Source organism: Grammomys surdaster, unplaced genomic scaffold (assembly GCF_004785775.1).
Source record: "Grammomys surdaster isolate TR1022 unplaced genomic scaffold, NIH_TR_1.0 126158, whole genome shotgun sequence".
NCBI lineage: Eukaryota > Metazoa > Chordata > Mammalia > Rodentia > Muridae > Grammomys > Grammomys surdaster.
In genome coordinates, this window is record NW_021620966.1 from 7279870 (window position 1) to 7299834 (window position 19965).

General features: G+C 35.2%; 1 protein-coding gene across 4 annotated transcripts in view; it reads left to right on the forward strand.

The window, feature by feature from the left end:
• Col11a1 (collagen type XI alpha 1 chain) overlaps nt 1-19965 on the forward strand; it is a 198833-nt gene that overhangs the window by 162195 nt on the left and 16673 nt on the right. For all 4 annotated transcript variants that reach the window (XM_028757393.1, XM_028757395.1, XM_028757392.1 and 1 more), the window contains 10 exons: nt 1430-1483; nt 2699-2752; nt 4950-5003; nt 5489-5596; nt 5872-5925; nt 6503-6556; nt 7520-7573; nt 11468-11521; nt 11647-11754; nt 12307-12360. In XM_028757393.1, coding sequence (XP_028613226.1) covers nt 1430-1483; nt 2699-2752; nt 4950-5003; nt 5489-5596; nt 5872-5925; nt 6503-6556; nt 7520-7573; nt 11468-11521; nt 11647-11754; nt 12307-12360 — 648 coding nt within the window. The remainder of the gene's footprint in view (nt 1-1429; nt 1484-2698; nt 2753-4949; nt 5004-5488; nt 5597-5871; nt 5926-6502; nt 6557-7519; nt 7574-11467; nt 11522-11646; nt 11755-12306; nt 12361-19965) is intronic.

A 19965-nucleotide genomic window follows, 5' to 3' on the forward strand; every position in this document is an offset into this window, starting at 1 on the left:
CTAATCTTTCAAATATACTTGGCAAGGAAATCATTTTTCAAAGTATATGAAACTGAATGATATTGGATAAACATATTTATTAATTGCTCTCCATCAAAGATTGTTGACAATTTCAATTTACATCAAATGACACATTTTAACATTTTTATATTTTACTGAAATTTTGTATACACTATATTCTGAGCGTGCTTTGTCCTTTCCTCCTCCCCATCCACCCACTTCATGGTTTCTCTCACTCTTTTAGCAAAGCAAACATAAACAATAACAAAAACCAAAAAAACTCATAAAACCCCACAAAATCGGAAGCAAAAATACACAAAGAGGAAACCAATAAAACAAAAAAGAAAAAAGTTCACAAAATGAGGCAAAAAAAATAGTTTATAAGAATGCATTTGCGCGAGGTGGGGGGAGGGGAAAAAGAATGCATTTGTGTTTGTTTTGTGTTGGCTACCTACGCCTGGGCATGGAGGACTGCTCGTATTTTTAAATTTTTATAGTTGTTACTTATATCTCATTCACTTTAATAACAGTACTGAAATTTATTATTTCAAAGAATTTTAAAATTATTCCTATCATCAGCAAATCTAACTACAAGGACTACACAATGCACAGCACTGACTAAGCTGTACTCCTGAGCAGCAAAGGACACATTGGAGCCCATGTTGTTAGTTCTACTGGTACAGTTCCAGGATTTGCTCATGCATTCTCCTGGAGCATATACATTATACGGTAATCGGTCACATTAGAAAAACACTTCAATTTTGGCCTGAGATTTTTTAAATACTAATGACTGGGTATCCACAACTGTCTATCTATCTTCTTTATTTAAAATTACATCATATGACTTTATTTATTTATTTTACTTTGAACAGTCTTATTTGCAAACAAGACATAAGGGATGTTAGCCAACATTGTTTTAACAAATGTGTTTGTTGGGATAAGTTCAGTATATATCCAGATCATAGGTGGTTCATTTTGGAAATTCAACACAATTGTAACTTTCAATTTTAGAATGTCAAAACTAAGAATCCATACACATAATAGTGTACATACAAATTAAAAACAAGGTCCTTTCATTTAGTTTCCTAATTCTAAAACTGGTCCTGTACTGCACTTTTTTTGTTCCAAATATATGTTTATTTTATGCTGTGGCATATTTTTTCATTAAACATCATTATATATAGTGTGATTAATTTGTACTTCCTGTGTTGTTCTCCTGTAAATTTTTTTCTGAGTGCTAATCTCCTGTCAATGAGTAAAGGGTCATTTGCTGGTGTAATATTGTCTTCATCCAGCACATTGATAACCCTGATATGCTTCCATGACTGTGATTTTATAAACACAAGCCTAACTTAGTTTTCTTAAAATATATAACTGTTAACTGCATTTGTATGTAATCTAGTCAAACTTTGTTATTTGTCTTTTCTAGGGTCCACCAGGTCCTCCTGGCCCACGAGGCCCTCAAGGTCCCAATGGAGCTGATGTAAGCACTGTGAATTATATGCTAGTTAATTCTGAAGGACACTCTGTGACTGCATTGTATTCTGGCAAATGGTTTATAAGACACAATGGAGATAGTCGCATCATGGTTTATTCTTAGAAGTGAACAGAAACTTAACAATTGTCTACTTGTGCCACTTCATTATAGAAAGAAACAAATGGCTTTTCTCATGAATGTGTCACCACTAATATAAAACAGACTCCCAGTTCACACTTAATAAATACTGGTGAAAAATATCATTTGTTTCATGATAAAATATGTTCAGAATAGTATACTTTCACTGCATTGAGATATGATAAATGTTCTAGAAATGATTATTAAAGTCTTCAGTTTAAGCTTACTCTCTGGAAATGATATGAAAGGATTGTAATTGGTTTTGAATGTGCCAGTCTAGGTGTGTACTCTGAATACCTGTTACATATGCATCCACATAAAAGCCTTTCCATAAAGCTTTGCCTCATGCATTTTCAGTCTATAAAGCATTCAAGGAAATATGTGCATCTGTGCTCCCCTTCTCACTGAAAGGAAAAGGTTTCTTCTCAGCCCTTGAAAGAGGACATTCTTGTGAAAATCTGGTCCAGCATTTGGAAGGAATACTATAGAATTTGGAAATGTAATAATGTCTCCATGCCGGAATTACCTTCAATTGTTTTCTAGGCTTGTGTAAGCTACTAATGACTTCATGTTTTACAAATGAAGCCACCTGAAGCCACCTGTCCTCCACACTCTTTTGCATAGGATTTATCTTTTTTATGCCTGCCTTTAGTCTTATCAGATCAGAACTAATAAAAGAGCGGTAGCTGGTAAACTGGAAAAACATGTGGGGCTTTTATTGCCCTGTAGGAATTTAATGCCTAACAGTTTATAAAGGGTTGGTTTTTTTCCATGAATTAAGTCATTCTTACATAAAGTCATGCCTTTGATTCAGTATTAAATCATACCACAAAGCTCCTGATTTTTCTAAAGGTACAAACATTGGAATTGTGGTTCAACTACCAAATTCCTGATAGAATTTACTTGAAATTGGAAACTGATGTAATATTGTAAATTGTTGTTAGTAAACGTGGCAACTGAAAGAATGGTTAACTTTTCCCACCCCTAAACTTAGTATCCCTTACTATTTTTTTGAAAGCTCAAGATACATGTTTATGAGCTGAGCACTTAAAGTATAACTCTATTTCTTTTTCTACACTGCAGGGACCACAAGGACCCCCAGGCTCTATTGGTTCAGTTGGTGGTGTGGGAGATAAGGTAGGGACATGCTGGCTTAAATAGCTTTGACAATTGTGGAACGTATTAGGTAGACTATAACGTGAGCTTGGTGCTAAGTGTTGTACATATATTTACAATTCAGTTTTATCTATTCTAGAACCTACTCAGATTGAAATTAAGTACTGCTTTTGTGTGTTTTGTATTGACACCTGTGGCGGTGATGATTGCTGGGTGTGGATTATTTCCTGTTTCAGTGCTGTATTGGAGCTATCGTTATCTGCTTTTGTGAACTGGAAAGCTGAGGCTTGGTTAATCACAGTGATTTGGTGAATGTTTCTTCATTAGAAAGTGACAAAGCCAATCTCCACTTCAACCTTTGAATGTCTGATGAGACCACAGTGTCTTTCATTAGTGACACTTGGTACTTAAAGCAGAGGAAACACTTTTCTACAGCTGATCCGGGGAAGAAATGAGTCTTTCACATCAGAAAACAATTAATCACTGATTTTTGTCACCTTTTCATTACTAACACTTCAGCCTGTCTCTGGCACTTTTCAAAGCAGTTGTCATGTGCCATAACATCTGTGCTCAGAACTGCTCCTTTTTCTGGTAAACATTATTTTATCTTAAAAATCTTTTCTTCCTTTTTATACAAAAAAGTTGTCAGAATAATTCTTTGATTTCTTATTTATGTATTCATTCTCACATCTTAATAGAATTTTAAAGAAAATCATCATTGATATTTGGTCCATTTCAAAAATTTTTTTTGCCAGTTTTGAAGGAACAACAACAAAAAAAGATTCATTCCATAAAATATTATACAGGAAAAACTATGTAAAGTATTTTAGCTGCCGTGTTTTTAGCCCAGTCTTGAAACGTGATTATTTTATTTGCTTTGAATTATTTTTAACACATTTTACTTTATAGTTAAATACATTTGTTTTCATTAAATGAGTTAACTCTTCAAAATGCAGTGTAATGAGATTAGACTGTGTTATATTGGTGTTTACGTCTGCTTCACATTCTGCCTCTTGTATTTACAATTAACTGCATATGACTTACTATTCAAATAGATCATTAATTACTAAATTAGAAACAAATAATACTTTCTAGTTGTTTATGGATAAAGAAGGCAATTTCTTTGACAACTGATTTTAAGGGCTTTGTTTATAATCTCAAAGTGAAAGCTGTATGGTGAGAAAAGTGCAATTATTGGCAGAAAAAGGCTCATCGAGTCTAATTGTTCTTGCATAAAAAGCGTGTCAAGTCAGCATCCAAGACACCACTGTTGGGAAACTCCACAAGCTTTATTTACCCTTTTGCCTTCTTTCTTGAATACATGTCCTCCGGGCTCTGATGCTTCTGAGAGAGTTAGGAATATTCTGTAGGTTCATTTGACAGTTCATTATGCTTCACCTATGTCCTGAAGATAGTAAATGCTAGGTGAAAGTTTTAAGTACTTTCTCTTTTTTTCAACATATCTTCTATGAAACTCATAAAATATGAACCTTTTCCCAGATATTAGAAGTTTAGGGGAAGTCTCATATCACTGTAATGTATGCGATGTATGTTAAAACAATTTGCTGGGAAATTGTTTTTTCATATAAATGTTATAAACTGGATAAGGTTCATAATATCTTCATTTAAATATAGATTATGGTTTTCTAAGTCATCCTTTATTGGATACATGACTTGGAAAATACTCGTTTCAATTAAAACTGAGATTATAAAAGCTATCCAATTTATAATATTTAAACACTCAAACTCAGGAATTTTGATTACTTCCCCTCTCTGTCTCCCACTGGTTTCCACTGGGCTCCTTCCATAGGATCATCAATATAGGCCTATGTATTTTGCTAGCAAGAGAGTGAATTTATAGTTTAGTAAAAATCAACTTGGAATTTTACATCAATGACCCTGATTATAGTATGATTTTGATACCACACACATCCAAACTGTTGGAAAATGTTCTGATTTTTGTTATGGCTTGGTGGTGATATGGGTTCATGTGCTTGATTGAATCTATTAAAACTACATCAGCATTTAATCTATCTCCTTACTTGAGTTACTGAGACTAGTAATCTTCATTCTCCTTCCATTTGTTAGATTTTTGATGTTTTAAGTCATACATAAATATAGAGGGTAGTCAATAATAGGAAGGCCATGGTAAAGTTATTCTTGCAGGTAGGAAACACCATTTCTGTGTTTTAATCCTCATGTGATATTTTCTTTGTAGGGTGAACCTGGAGAAGCAGGGAACCCAGGGCCGCCTGGGGAAGCTGGCTCAGGTGTAAGTCCTTTAGTACCAAAGCTGTTATTGGGCTTCATTAGACCTTTTGGAATTCTTTTTAGAGTGTTTGAACATTGAACTTGATTCATAACAGTATTTTCTTTTTATAAGTTTTAAAAGATTGCATTTGCATGAGTGAAGTCATTAAAACTATGAGGTGTTCATTGTGTTTGGTGAACTGCCCACAATGAAAAACAAATCAACAAATATTGCTGCATTAAATAAACATATTAATTAAAATGGATTATTCTAACATAAATTAAGCTGCTATAAAAATACTACATTCCCTTTGTAATCTGTAAGTATCAGTACTGTCTAACTTACAGGGTTCACAACTACTGACTTTTAGTTACTATAGTTGAGATTCTCATAGATGTTTTGCGTTGCAGAATATAGACTCAAATAGCAGAGAACTTTTCAGCCCACTGTTCTATTGTGAAAAACCTTAAAACTGAGCTTTCTCTTTCTTTTGTTTGTGTCTGAAGGGTCCCAAAGGAGAGAGAGGAGAGAAAGGAGAAGCTGGGCCCCCTGGTGCTGCGGGTCCTGCTGGTATTAAGGGGCCACCAGGTGATGATGGGCCCAAGGGGAACCCGGTGAGTTTGTCCCCATTAAAGTGAAATTTGTATCTGATTTATTATTTAACTTTTCATAGATCTGCTAGAAATGTGGGGTTCTGGTAAAAACCAATGTCATCATGTCAATTTATATTTTCACATGCATGCATAGTTTCTTTCAGTTTTATTCATTTATTCCTCTTTCTACAGCATGTATCTAACCAGCCTTTGGCATAACTTTAACCTGTTAAAAATACAGCATGGTGAAACTTCCTTTTTAATCTGTTTATTTTCCTTTTATAACATCTCTCTAGGGACCTGTTGGGTTTCCTGGAGATCCTGGTCCACCTGGAGAACCTGGTCCTGCAGTAAGTGCCATGAAGAAATATAAAGATGCTTTGCTGGGGCTGTTCCCTCAGTCTTTAGCAACAATTTTTTTTAAGTATATTAAAAGTGAATTTCTACAGGCAGAAAGCCAAATGAAGAAAACAGTAATCTGTCTACCTGATGACTCTCCTCTTCATTTGGACAACTATCGAGACATTTTTGGATTGCTCAAAGACAATAGAGAAGGAGCAGCTATACTTTTATTTACAAAGTAAATAAAAAGTATTTACAAAGAAAGTTTAAGACTTTCTTTCTTAATCTCATTCACTATGTAAATCCTCCCTGGAATTGTCTCATGTCAGCTCCTTAAGAAAGGAAGCATTGATGTTTTACACTAGTTGTGCCTTCATAGGTTCCTTATATTGAAGGAATACTTTATACTCAGCTAGGTATGGAAAGAGAAACTGTAATCTAAAAAATATGTATTATAGTATTGTTTGTCCATATGATCATAGTTTATTTCAACAGTATACCAAGACAGTCTGTAGAAGTTATGTATCTTTATAACAATAAAAGTAAACAAGAAATTTCTGGGTTAACTTTCACTGTCGATTTCAGGGACAAGATGGTGTTGGGGGTGACAAGGGTGAAGATGGAGATCCAGGACAACCTGTAAGCAAGAAAACTTACTTTTTTTCTAATCTCAAATAACCCTATACATTTAAAAATAGGTGATTGAAAGAGATCAAATTAAGTTAAATTCAGTTAAATGCATCATCTCATTTAATATATTGTATATGCATTTCCAAAAGTATGTATTTATAGGTTTATGCGCTTGTCCTACTATATCAAATTCTTTTACTTAGCAATTGTTTATTTTATAAAACTTTTATCTATAAGACTATATACAAACCTCACATCAAGGCCGCATGAGGCAGCCCAGTAGGATGAGCAGGCAAAAGAGACAGAGACACCCTCACTTTCACTTGTATACCTTTAAAATATAAACAAATAGTATAAAGGAAATATAGACTAGTAGCTTGCTGTAGTTCACAACCTATTTTAGCCAAGACACTAAATAAAAGCATAATATAGACATTTTTTTTGGAATGATACAGCATGTTTAGCCAGATGGGTTACTTAGAAAATCAAAAAATATGGAGAGCATTAACTTTAATAGGTTTTAATAGAGCTGTACTTCTTTCAAGGATCTATTCCTTGGGTATCTATAGTCTAAGGTATACTTATGCACATATCCTTCATAATTCTCTTCAGAGGGGCACTACAAGTGCTAATATTGTATGAGAAATTTAGAAGCAATAGGTAGATATGCTCACGGTTTGTAATATAAAGTCTGTACATGTGTCTGTTAGGTGTTTACTAAATACCTATTACCACTTTTTAAAGGAAATTTGAGCTGCTTTCTTGTATCCATGAAGAATTTGCTTAATAAATATACCAGCTCACTTTGTGTGTATCTAGAGGCAGTTCATGTATCTGAATGGTAGGTGAGGCTTTTAGTAATGATTGATGTGTGTATATGGGACAAGAGTCAGTTTCAGTTCATATAGGGAAGATTTATGTTGGTTAAGAAAAATACCTAGTTTACTAAACAGTGCAATTTTACATTTATAGGGTCCCCCTGGTCCATCTGGTGAAGCTGGCCCTCCTGGTCCTCCTGGAAAGAGAGTAAGTTTTTTTTTCATCCATTTGAATTATTCACTATGTGTTTAGATTGGTGTTACCCATGCAAGTTGTTGGGAGCTTCCAAGGAGGCTGGAAAAATAGCCACTTCCCTCATTGTGTCAGAATCATCACTAACTCAGAATACACTTTAACCATTTTACTGTCATTGTTTGAATGGATCAAACAGCTCCTCCATTGGGAGTTACCTGTTTCTCTGAACAGTGTTAACTGTTGTAAAATAATTCTAACCCATAGTGTTCTTCAAGGCGTAAATGTTTAAAGCTTAGTGTTCACATTATGAAACCAGGAATGCTTATCAGTAGATGGAGCACAGACATGCATCTATATATTGTAGATTGTTTTATGTTGTCAAACTCTGCAGACTTGTTTTCCTGTTGGGGTTTTACTGATGTGCAGAGACCCTATAGCCAAGGCAAAGCTTAAAAAACACAAACATTTAATTGAGGCTGGCTTACAGTTTCAAAGGTTCAGTTCATTATCATCATGGCAGGAAGTGTGGTAGTGTGGGGCAGACAAACTGCTGAAGGAGCCAAGAGTTCTGTATCTTGATCTGAAAGCAGTAAGGAGGAGATTTTCTTCTGCAGACAGCCAGGAGGAGGCTCTGGATCATGCTGACCACATTTGAACATATATATGAGACCTCAAAGTTACATACTTTCTCTAACAAGTCTATGCCTCCTTCAATAAGGACACACCCCTTAATAGTGCCCCTTTCCATCGGCCAGGTCAAACCACCACATTTGGAAACAAGAATTTTAATGATGTAGAGTTCTTAATAAAGAACTATAACATCAGATTAATAGCTATGCTAAAAGTAATTGTTCTTGGTCGGGTGAGATATCTCAGTGCATAAAGATGATTGCCAGCAAGGCTGATGTCCTATGTTCAGTTCTCTAGGTCCACGTACCAAAAGGAGAGAACTAACTTCTATAGTTTTCCTTTGAACTCCATACACATGCCTTGACAGACATGCACACAAACACTAAGTAAAGAAAGAAAAAAAATAACAAACAAGTAAGTAAATACATAAATAAACAAATAAAGTAAAACATTACAAAAAGCAAATTTTGACTATAGAAGAACCAAAGAGATTTAAAGATTTACTTTAACTAGAAATAATTTTGTGTATCAATGGACAGGAGTTTGATATTTTAATGCATATCTATAATACACATTGACAAAACAAGTTAATGACCTTTTCTTCTCTTTGTAATTCTTATGCTTGAAGGTTCTGCCTTTGAGATACTCATAGACTATATATTAGATTATTATGAACTGTAGTCATTCCACAAGTATAGTGAGATCTATAAAAACTAAGGTTTTTATCCTATCTGTGTATTTGCATCTGTTAACTAGTAATGTTTTATCCTTCTTCCTCCACTCTCCTGAGTAATAACTATCCTATATCCAGTTGTATTTTACGTATAAGTGAGGATAGGAGCCATTTTTCTTCCAGTGTCCATGTCTGCCTTATTTCATTTGACATAATGTCCTCTGATTGCATTCAATCTCTCACAAATGCCAGGATTTCACCTTTCTTTATGACTGACTAATGAGTGGGGGCACATCCTCATAGAAGCAGGAGGAGGGGGGATGGCATAGGGGGTTTCTGGGTAGAGGGAAATGGGGAAAGGGGATAACGTCTGAAATGTAATTCAAATAAAAATTAAATAAATAAAAATTTTTATTTCAAATAAAAATTAGTCAGCCAATAAAAAATGACTGACTAATACCTGATTAGATATAATGGCCACATTTTCTCTAGACATTAATCTGTTGATTTCATATCTTAGCAGTCATTACTGGTGCAGCAATGGGCATCAGAATGCTGGGAGCTCTTTGCTTGGTGGATTTAATTCCCTTTAGAAATACAATCAGTAAGGGCAGAGGTAGGCCATATGTTAGATCTACTTGTACTCTTTTTTTGTGGGCCCTCCACACTGTTTTCCACATAGATGTACTGTTTCTAATTACTGAAACGATGCATGGCAGTATCCTTTTCTGTATCACTTCAACCTTTACTATTTTGATAATAGCCATTACCTTGTGAGCAATTTGAAAGTATCTGTTGTTCATTTTTACTTCTTTTCACAAATGTCCACTCAGATCTTTGGCCCATTTTTAATCAAAGCCCTCATTTGGTAGGTGTTGCTACAGATCTGTCCAGTTCCTTTTATGTTCTGTACTTTAATCTTTTGTCCAATAGTTAGCAGAACTTTTCCCCTGCTTATTGATTTTCTTTCTCTGTAGAAGCTTTTTTATTTGACAGTATGCCATTTGTCTATTTCTGCTTTCCTGTGTTTTGGCAAGGATCAAAAATTATTGTCCATGCAGATGTCTAATAGTGTTCTCACTATGCTTTCTTAGTAGTTCCATATGTTTGGTTTTATAGTAGGTCTGTAATCCAGCCTGATATTTTTATAAAAATGATACTCAAGGGTCAATACTCAATATTCTTTTTAGTACTGTTTAAGAGAGGCTATTCTTTCTAAAATACCTGATTTCTTACTCCTTGTTTAACACTGGCTATCTGTAGATGTGTAGTTTCTTTTTGAAATCTCCAATTTTTCCCATCGGTTTGTAATAAGTGAGCTTACAGTAGTTATATTGAAAAAAAATGACCAAAGATGGCTTCACTGACTCGCACATCTAAAATGAGTTCCCAGAACTAGAGTTTGATGAAGTGATTGATATTTACTTCATCTGATAAATATGATGTGGAGAGATAACATGGAAAATGATCCTTTAATCAAAGTAGAATACTGAAACATCTGAAAGAAAAATGTAATCTCATTTCTCTCTAAATATTACCATTGTATCTACCCCTATTTCACCTCAATATCTAAGCTCAGTCAATATTTTCTTTAAGAATTATTTATTTTATGTATATGACTACACTGTAGATATCTTCAAACACACCAGAAGAGGGCATGGGATCTCATTACAGATGGTTGTAAGCCAGCATGTGGTGGCTGGGAATTGAACTCAGGACCTTTGGGAGAGGAGTCAGTGCTCTTAACCTCTGAGCCATCTCATCAGTACCCTCTGTCAATATTTTTAAGTATGAGCACTGAGAAAGTTGAACAGATGAAAAGCAAGAGGAACTAGGGAAAACTAAAAGAAATTACTTAGAAATTAGTTGTTCCTTATTCAATTTTTTTTACATATACCTTCTATGATATTTTTGAGCAAAATCTTTTTAATCTTACATATTTGTGAATTAAATCTTTCTATAAGAATGAAATTCCTCTGTTGACCTTTATCATTGTGTCATTTTTTCGCTGGTGCAGGATCTTAGATTGTATGAGTATTTGATTCTACTTAGAATGAACCATTTCTGAAACATTTTTAAAGATAAAAGTGCAAATATTGTTTGATATATTCCAGGAATTCTGAGGAATTCTAAATAGCAAATGCTGTCTCGCATTTACACACACACACTGCATATTTTATTCATTAACATTTTTGAGACTTGTTTTCACTATGTAGCTCTGGCTAGCCTGGAACTCACTGTGTAGTTAGGACTGGCCTCAAAGTCACAGCAATCCACCTGCCTCTGCTTCCTGTGCGATGGCTTCAAAATCATCCACCTCTGTGCCCAACTATTCAGCAGCTTTTTAAAAAAGCTGTCTTTTTACTGTCTGCATGGATGTTATATAATGATCTTCATCTTACTTAGTTGATGATTTATCTTAAATTATCTAAATGGGATTTTTTTACATGAAATTAATGTTCAACTTCAGCATTGTTTTAAACAGAAATGTAATATGAAGGTACCGCTTAGTGGTCTATCCGCAGTTCCCAAATTTGAATACTGCTCCTCAGCAGTGCTGCTTCTAAGGTGCTATATACCTAAATACAATTTTATATTCACAGGGTCCTCCTGGAGCTTCAGGTTCAGAAGGAAGACAAGGAGAAAAAGGTGCTAAGGTAAAACAAGCGGGGGAGAGGTGCTAGGCAGTTTATGCATGCATCAAAAAGGCATGTATTTCAACACATTGCATAATATGAGCTTTATTGTTAACAATGTGCTCACGTGCTTCCTTTTCAAACAGGGAGAAGCTGGTGCTGAAGGACCTCCTGGGAAAACTGGCCCCGTCGGACCTCAGGGTCCTTCTGGAAAGCCTGGTCCAGAAGGTCTTCGAGGCATCCCTGGTCCTGTGGTGAGGATTTCTGCTAAAAGGCACCCCTATGAAAATAACTTTAAGTTTTAAACCTATGAGTTTAAATGCCTGTAAGGTTGTTGCTTCATAACTTATAGAATATGCTCTATGGGCATCCAATTATTTCTACTGAACTTATTAAGTAACTTAGTTTAAATAACTTAATACTGTTTTTAAAATATTTGTCTCATTTATTTTATTTATAAAATTTTATAAATTTTAAAATTAAAAATTTATCTTATAATTTTGTGAGAAAGGTCTCATTTATTAATTCATAAAAGAACAATAAGTTCTAATATGACAGGTTTCAGACATATCTCAGGATATGTCTGTAGATGTACCTGTGTTTATATAAATATCTGTGCATGGATACATAACTGTGCATACATACACATGTTCATAGAATAAAAAATTTTACAAACTTACACTATTTGTATGTTTTAAGGTAGTAAAATTTACAGATGCTAATTTTTTTCTTTCTATATATCCAACATTTAAAAGTACTAGGTATTGTTTTGTATGGCAAACAAAGTTTCATTTTCTTTTGTATAGGGAGAACAAGGTCTCCCAGGTGCTGCCGGACAAGATGGACCTCCTGGTCCTCTCGTGAGTAACAGTTTTTTTTCATTATTTATAAGAATCTCCCAAAATAAACTTTGTAAGCTAGAATTTGTGTTTATCTTATGAAATGGTTTGTTCTTTTCAGAAAGACTATTACACATTCAAGGAGAAAAGTAGTCCTGATAATAGCATGGAAAAATTGCCAGTTGGCCCAGAGAATATTCCTTTTTCATACACTTTTGATGAAAAATATCTTTTCCCCTCAGAATAAAGTGCTACTAATGATATAGCTTGTCATTTTCCAGTGCAGACAGTTCTACAAAATTCATGTGATTAAACTTTGTTTCCTGGCAATGTTGGTACATGAAGTTGGCAGCTCCCCAAGTAGATGGTTTTCTTTGTAAAATAAAAAGGTCACATTATATTATGCTCTATAAAAGCATGTTAATGTTTTTATGTTGAAGTCGGACATTACAATGACCTCCACATTCAAACATCATGCTTGGTAAATGCAACAAAGCACTGGCTAGCCAGCATCTAAGGGTCCAAAGTCTCTCTTGCTAATATGGGCATGAAGTGAGAATGCAAACATGTCCCTTAAAATCATTATTTACCAGGTTGCTTTGCTTTACAAGTTGATTCAATATGGTAAATTGATTTTACATAACCATGTCTAAGAGAATAATCCAAAAAGCCAACAATACTCATAGCAAAGAAGGAGTATAGTGCAATTTACTTTAAATAACCACATCCTTTCTTGAAATAATTTGAACTTTCTTTACATTTCTCTTATCCAAAATATAGACAGCCCAGGACACACCAAGACCAAGTTCTTATCACAGAGGTGATTTATTTGTCCCAGAGGGACAGGGCAGGGCCTAAGAGAGAAAGATGGGAGATAGAGGACAAGGAAGAAGAGAAAAGTGATAAAGAAGACAGGGAAGAGATAATTGTCCTGGAGGGACAAAAGGCTGTCTCTGGATAGAGAGGAGCCAGATTGGTGCTATGGCAAATGATAGGAGCATGCATAGGAAAAGAAGAATCCCTGTGTTAGGATGAGGTGTTTAATTTTGTTTGGGCATGTTAATTAATTTATACAAGGATCTTTAATATTTGATTTTAATAGTCTGATAGCTGGATCTTGGTTGTCAGTTTCAAGAGAAAGTGGCCAACGAGAAGCACCTAAAGAAATTTTCAGTGTCCTTAGTCATCAGGGAAATGCAAATCAAAACAACCTTGAGATTCCATCTTACGCCAGTCAGAATGGCTAAGATTAAAAACTCAGGTGATAGTAGATGCTGGCGAGGGTGTGGAGAAAGAGGAACACTCCTCCATTGTTGGTGGGACTGCAAGATGGTGCAACCATTTTGGAAATCAGTGTGGCGGTTCCTCAGAATATTGGACATAGCTTTACCTGAGGATCCAGCTATACCACTCCTAGGCATATACCCAGAAGATGCTCGAACATATAACAAGGACATATGCTCAACTATGTTCATAGCAGCCTTATTTATAATAGCCAGGAGCTGGAAAGAACCCAGATGTCCTTCAATTGAGGAATGGATTCAAAAAATGTGGTATATTTACACAATGGAGTATTACTCAGCTATTAAAAACAATGAATTCAAGAGTTTCCTAGGTAAATGGATGGAACTAGAAATCATCATCCTGAGTGAATTAAGCCAACCACAAAAGAACACAAATGGTATTCACTCACTGATTATCGGATATTAGCCCAGAACCTTGAAATGCCCAAGATGCAACTCACAGGCCACATGAAGCTCATAAAAAAGGAAGATCAAGTGGGGGTGATTCAGTTCTTCTTAGAAGGAGCAACAAAATACTCAAGGGAGCAAATATGGAGACAAAGTGAGGGACAGAAACTGAAGGAGGGGCCATTTGAAGATCTTTCCACCTGAGTATCCATCCCATGTGCAGTCACCAAAGGTAGATGCTGATGTGGAAGTCAGGAAGTGCATGCTGATAAGAGCCTGATATGGATGTCTCCTCAGAGGCCTTCAAGAGTCTGACATATTCAGAGGCAGATGCTCACAACTAGCCATTGAACTGATCATGGGGTTCTCAATAGAGGAGTTAGAGTGAGGACTGAAAGAGCTGAAAGGGTTTGTGGCACCATGAGGAGAGCAACAATACCAACCAACCAGAGCTCCCAGGGTCTAAACCACCAGCCTGGGAGCACTTAGGGAGGGATCCAGGGCTTCAGCTGAATATGTAAGAGTGGAGGGCCCTGCTGGGCATAGGTGGAAGATGAGATCCTTGACCTCATGAAGGCTGGATGCCCCAGGGGGTGGGAATTTTGAGGGTGGGAAAGTGGGTGGGGGGGTAGGTAGGGGTTAAGTCCACAGAGAAGAAGGAGGAGGGGCAAAGGGATAGGGGGTTACCGGGTGGTTGGGGGATGGGGTAAGGGGACAACATATGAAATGTAAATAAAATATCCAATAAAAAAAAAGAAAAAAAACAGAAAAAAAATAATACTGACTTTGCAAAAAAAAAAAAAAAAAAAAAAAAGAGAAAGTGGCCAAATAAGTAAAGAGACTTTTGGTGGCTAGCTTTAGGAATATGATGTAACTTTTTAGCAACATAAAAGGAATGGAGAGAAAGGTAAAAATACAAAACCTACTGGCTCCATGTGTTGGTAACTGGATAAATGGTGTCAGATCTTTAATTGACTTGAAACAGGAGATTACTATTTATCTACTCTACATAATCTCATTCTCATCAAAATTGAGTCCTGGGAGAATCTGGGTCAGTTCTAGGTCTTCACAAGTATTTAGGAAATATTCCCCTTTGCTACGGCGAACTCCTAACTGCAGATTCAAAGTCTGGTAGCAAAATGCTTTCCCTAAATATTTCCCTAAAATTTACCAGAGTTATTTTTTTCTTTTTGTGTTATATTTTCCCGTAAGTATTCTGACCTTTTAGCAAATGAAATAGAAGACCATTATTAGAGATTTCCTTTAGCTAATGTTAAAAAATAAAACCATCAGACACAACAGCTGATTAAAGTCTGTAAAATTTGTATTTCTAATGCTTAAGTAAATTTACAGTATAAGAACATTGAACAATTCAAATTCTATTTAGAAAATTGCAATTGTAAGCATCAGGAGGGCCCAACATGGTTCTACTCATCTCGTGGATGCTGGATTCACTGGGGAATAACACTATGTGAATATATTACATATAGCTTTTTCAATGAATTTAGTATCTGGAAAGTGTTTCTTAGTCCTTGGGAAATGAGAAGGGGTAGGGAAGGCATAAAATGAGCTTTCTAACACAGCTGAGAATGATTCATTTTAAATGTTTTAAACGGAGTGAGAGATGTCTTATTGGTACAGGTTAAATTCACCCACTTTTGAGGCAAACCACATTTTTGAAAGAAATTAGCTACTTCCTGGGCTTGAAGAATGACAATAGAAAGCCTGACCCATCTCCAGCTCTACATTCTTAAAGAGAATAGTGAGGGATCTGATCCTGTCCTATAAAGGGATATTAAGTTTAACTAAAGATAATTGAAACATGTTTATGATCCGTTCTTTTATTTATTAAATGGATTCTTTGTAAAGCACTCACACAACTATCGGACAGCAGTGCCATTGAATAAAGAATTGTGAAATTCAAGAACAAATTATATTTCTGAATATTCACTTTTGTATATTTTGGTGAGTGTAACTAAGTGGCACTTAAGTCCATATATATGGATAATGGTTATATCCATGTATAACCAATCCTCTGGATTAGAAGTCACTGCAAGGCAAGCAGAGTTAGATTTAGAGCAGTTAGAACATAACTCAGTGACTCGGAATCTCGTTTCCAGGTCACCTGTGTGTTTGCTTCCCTGATTTAGAAGTATGATCCATTTACTAAGGAAGGGAAGAGGATTACATGAAGATAAACATGAGAGGTGATGCTGAAATGTTTGAAAGTTCAGACAAATTTGCGTTGGAGTTAAAAATTAATCCACTTGAAATTTATATGACTGATTCCTTATTCATAATATGCTTTGCTCGTGTTTACACATGCGTTCACACTCATGTCTAATGCTGTTCAGGTAGATGTCTGCAAGTACTCCTTGCAGGAAGGTATTTGTGCTTCTTCTTGAAGTTGCCTATAGTTCCCGGCACAGAAATATTCAACCATATCAACCACAGCATTTAACAAAGCCTTCTCATTTTGTTTTCTTAAAGTGTTTGTGTTTTAAGTTCATTTTGAAATATGTAATATCTTTATATAATCCAGGTTGACCTTGATTTTACTATTTGAGATCTTGTCTCAGACCTCAAGTATTGTATTTCAGAAGTGACCTATCATGCTCGGCTATAAAATTATATCTTCGCAATAGTATGTAACTTAAACATCTGTATATCCTCTCTATACATTTATATTTGTAATAACACATCTCTCACACAGACACACACACACACACACACAATTACTCCAGAGAATTAAGTAAAAATATGTAGCAAATATGAATCAATCAGAAAACTGAAAAAAACAATGATAACACTGTTGTTTTGTGAGTAGAATGACTAACTTCTTGAATAATCAACATTTTTACGGCATGTCTCAAAGCATAAAGTTGAATAAATTTAGATACAAAAACACAGTTAACATTGTTGAATGATTTTAAAAAATACATTTGATATTTGTAATCATAATTAATACTGTAGTGGTTTTAACCATTTTGCTTTCATATTGTTTTATATTAAGCACCTAATCATTTCAATGATGCTGGGAAACTACTCGGATAATTTTGTCAATGTTAATACCATAAATACCTTCTTTGCAGCAAATAAAAAATTATTTGACAGCATCAATTTTGAAATATACAAACATAAATAAAAGAAGAGATGGGTTACTGAATTATAGTTTGGATTTTTTTTATATTCCACATAAAGTTTGTAACAGGGTTTTAATATATAATATTCTGCAGTCGTTAAGTGGGTTTAATTTTTAAGGTATCTGCTCTTTTGAATTTTCTGAGTCAAGTGTAGGGTATATAGTTTTCCTTAAAACTCTGTGCTATACAGTTTTGACTTATAGGTCAAGGCAGATGCTTTATAAGGCAAAATGGTGAAGGGAGGAGTGTTTGCATCTGTATTTTGAACATTTATAAATGCCTGGTTCCTGTTTTCCTTTTCTTTTTATTACTTATGAATTATGTATTTCCCTAAAGATTTTCCATTTTACAATACTGCAAAGAGCAAATACCAAACATGAACCCTTAGAATCACATTTTTATATGCAGACCTGAAGTTTTTAATATCTTCCATACAAAATAGAGAGATTATAACTGTCTTCCCTGTCATGAAATTACCAATTTTTGTTTTCAGGCAATAAAACATAAGACTGACTTGAATTAACACCATCATTTCCGTTCCTTCATGAATAATATTTATAGAAAAATACCTCAAAAATAGATTTGTCACTCAAATAATGTTTAGTATATAACTTCTTATTCCTGAGCAATTAGGATCAGTGGCATTTCTCCTTTCGTCATTTTTATCTTGTATAGTTATGGTGGAGTAAAAAAGCTGTTATGGCCCATTCATCAGGGACTTATCTACAAGTACTGATAACATTTGCAGCATGCTTTGTTATTTATTTGGACAGATTTTAAGCTACATTCCCTTATCATTATCTTAACATTAGCATAATATTGTTAAATACTGTGGATAGACTCAGGGTTGTCAGGTGTTTGAGATGAACAACTGTGACTGTAGTGATTGAGATATGGATGCTTGGTGAGTGTTATATGCCAGTTCTTTCTCTGATAGAAACACTTTTATAAACTGTCTCATGTGCCTGATAGACTAACTATAAAAGGAAAACAGAAGAAATGTGGTCCCTTTTCCTATTTTCAAAATATAGAGAATGTACTATTTTCTGACTGTCATGCATCAGATTCAACCTGGATTCTTCTAATTTTTAATTTAATATTTTTTGCTTATTTGCTTTACATCCCACTCACTGCCCCTCTCCTAGTCACCCCCATCCCTAATCATCCCCTATACTTCCTTCCCCTTATCTTCTGAGCTGGTGGGGGCCCCCTGGGTATCCCTCCCACCCTTCAACCAGAGTTATGAATGGTTTCTGCTTCTTGTATAAGTCCAAGGCTCTTTATTTTAACTATGTATATATGTATGTACATATGTATGTATGCACGTATGAATTCTTCTCTCATACAATACTTCCTGACAACAGTTTGCCCTTGCTCACTCCTGTCAAATATATACCCCACAACTCCGCTTTCCCGTAGATCTGTTTCTCCTCAATTTTCCTTCAGGAAAGAGTAAGCCTCCCAGGGATATCAACCAAACATGACATAACAATAAGATTAGGCACAGGCCATCCTATCAAGGATGGATGAGGCAACCCATTAGGAGTACAGGGGTCCCAAGAGCAGATCAAAGGGTACAGTTGTGTTTTATTAGAACAATTTCATCATGCTTCCATACATCTTAGTTCTAATGCAGAGTACATCACCTATGCCAATGATGCTGTAAGGTCAATACATCATTATTTGATTGTTTCTCTTGCCCATTTACATTATGTCCTTTAATATGTGCTAGTGGAGGTTCATCTAAAGCCATTTTAAGAGTGTTACTAGGAAAAATATTTTCCTTTTCTGTGGGGTTGGGGATAAATCTATGGCCTTTAATGCATATATAGGTGCATGCTGTGCAGGTATTCTACAGCAAAGCTACACTTCCAGTTATATTTCTTCTACTACTCTTTTTTTGTCTTATTGCTTTGGTTGTTTTGTGACAAAAATAATGGCCTTGAACTTGCTACTTTACTGGAGATGAGCATGAACTTCTTCGGATCCACATGTCTCTACATCTCAATTACCCTAAGGCATTTGTAAGGCATTTCAGAGTAAAGCAAAAGAACATGCATGACACCGATATTCAATTAATTATTAGTGTTAAATTGTTAAATTAAATATATTTTGTTTATGTTTAATGTGCATCACCTTCTTTATGCTCCCCTGGACTACACCACGTGACTGAACTTGAGACCTGATTACACAGAGATGCTTTTCTTTTCTTTCTTTCTTTCTTTCTTTCTTTCTTTCTTTCTTTCTTTTTTTTTTCTTTCTTTCGTTTTTACTTTCTTTATTTCTTTTGGTTTGTTGTTGCTGCTGCTGCTGCTGCTGCTGCTTCTATTGCTGCTGGGACATTCTGGTGATTCCCTCTGTTCTCCATCCCACACTGCTGCACATTTCTATTCGTTCTCCTGGCCCTCTGGACTTCTCTCCTGTATGATGTCTTTTTAATACCTGAGTAATACTTAATATAAAGAGAGGTGCCTAGTCTTATTACAACTTGATATGCCTTGTTTAGTAGAGATCCCTAGGAGGACTGTTTTTCTGAGGAGATCTTGGTGAGAGGGAGTGGCAAGAGTGGAGAGAAGGGAAAATATAGTCCAGATATAACATACAAAAGAAAAATAAAGAAACAAGGAAAGAAAGGAATACAAAAGAAAGTTAAGGACATAGACAAAAGAAAAGAAAAAGTCTCGTCGCATCCATTATAAATCAGGTTCAACAATTAAAGAACTTTTGTGCAAGTCTCCAATAGACAACCAGGAATGAACTCCAATTACTTAACTTGGGAAGAAAACCGTACA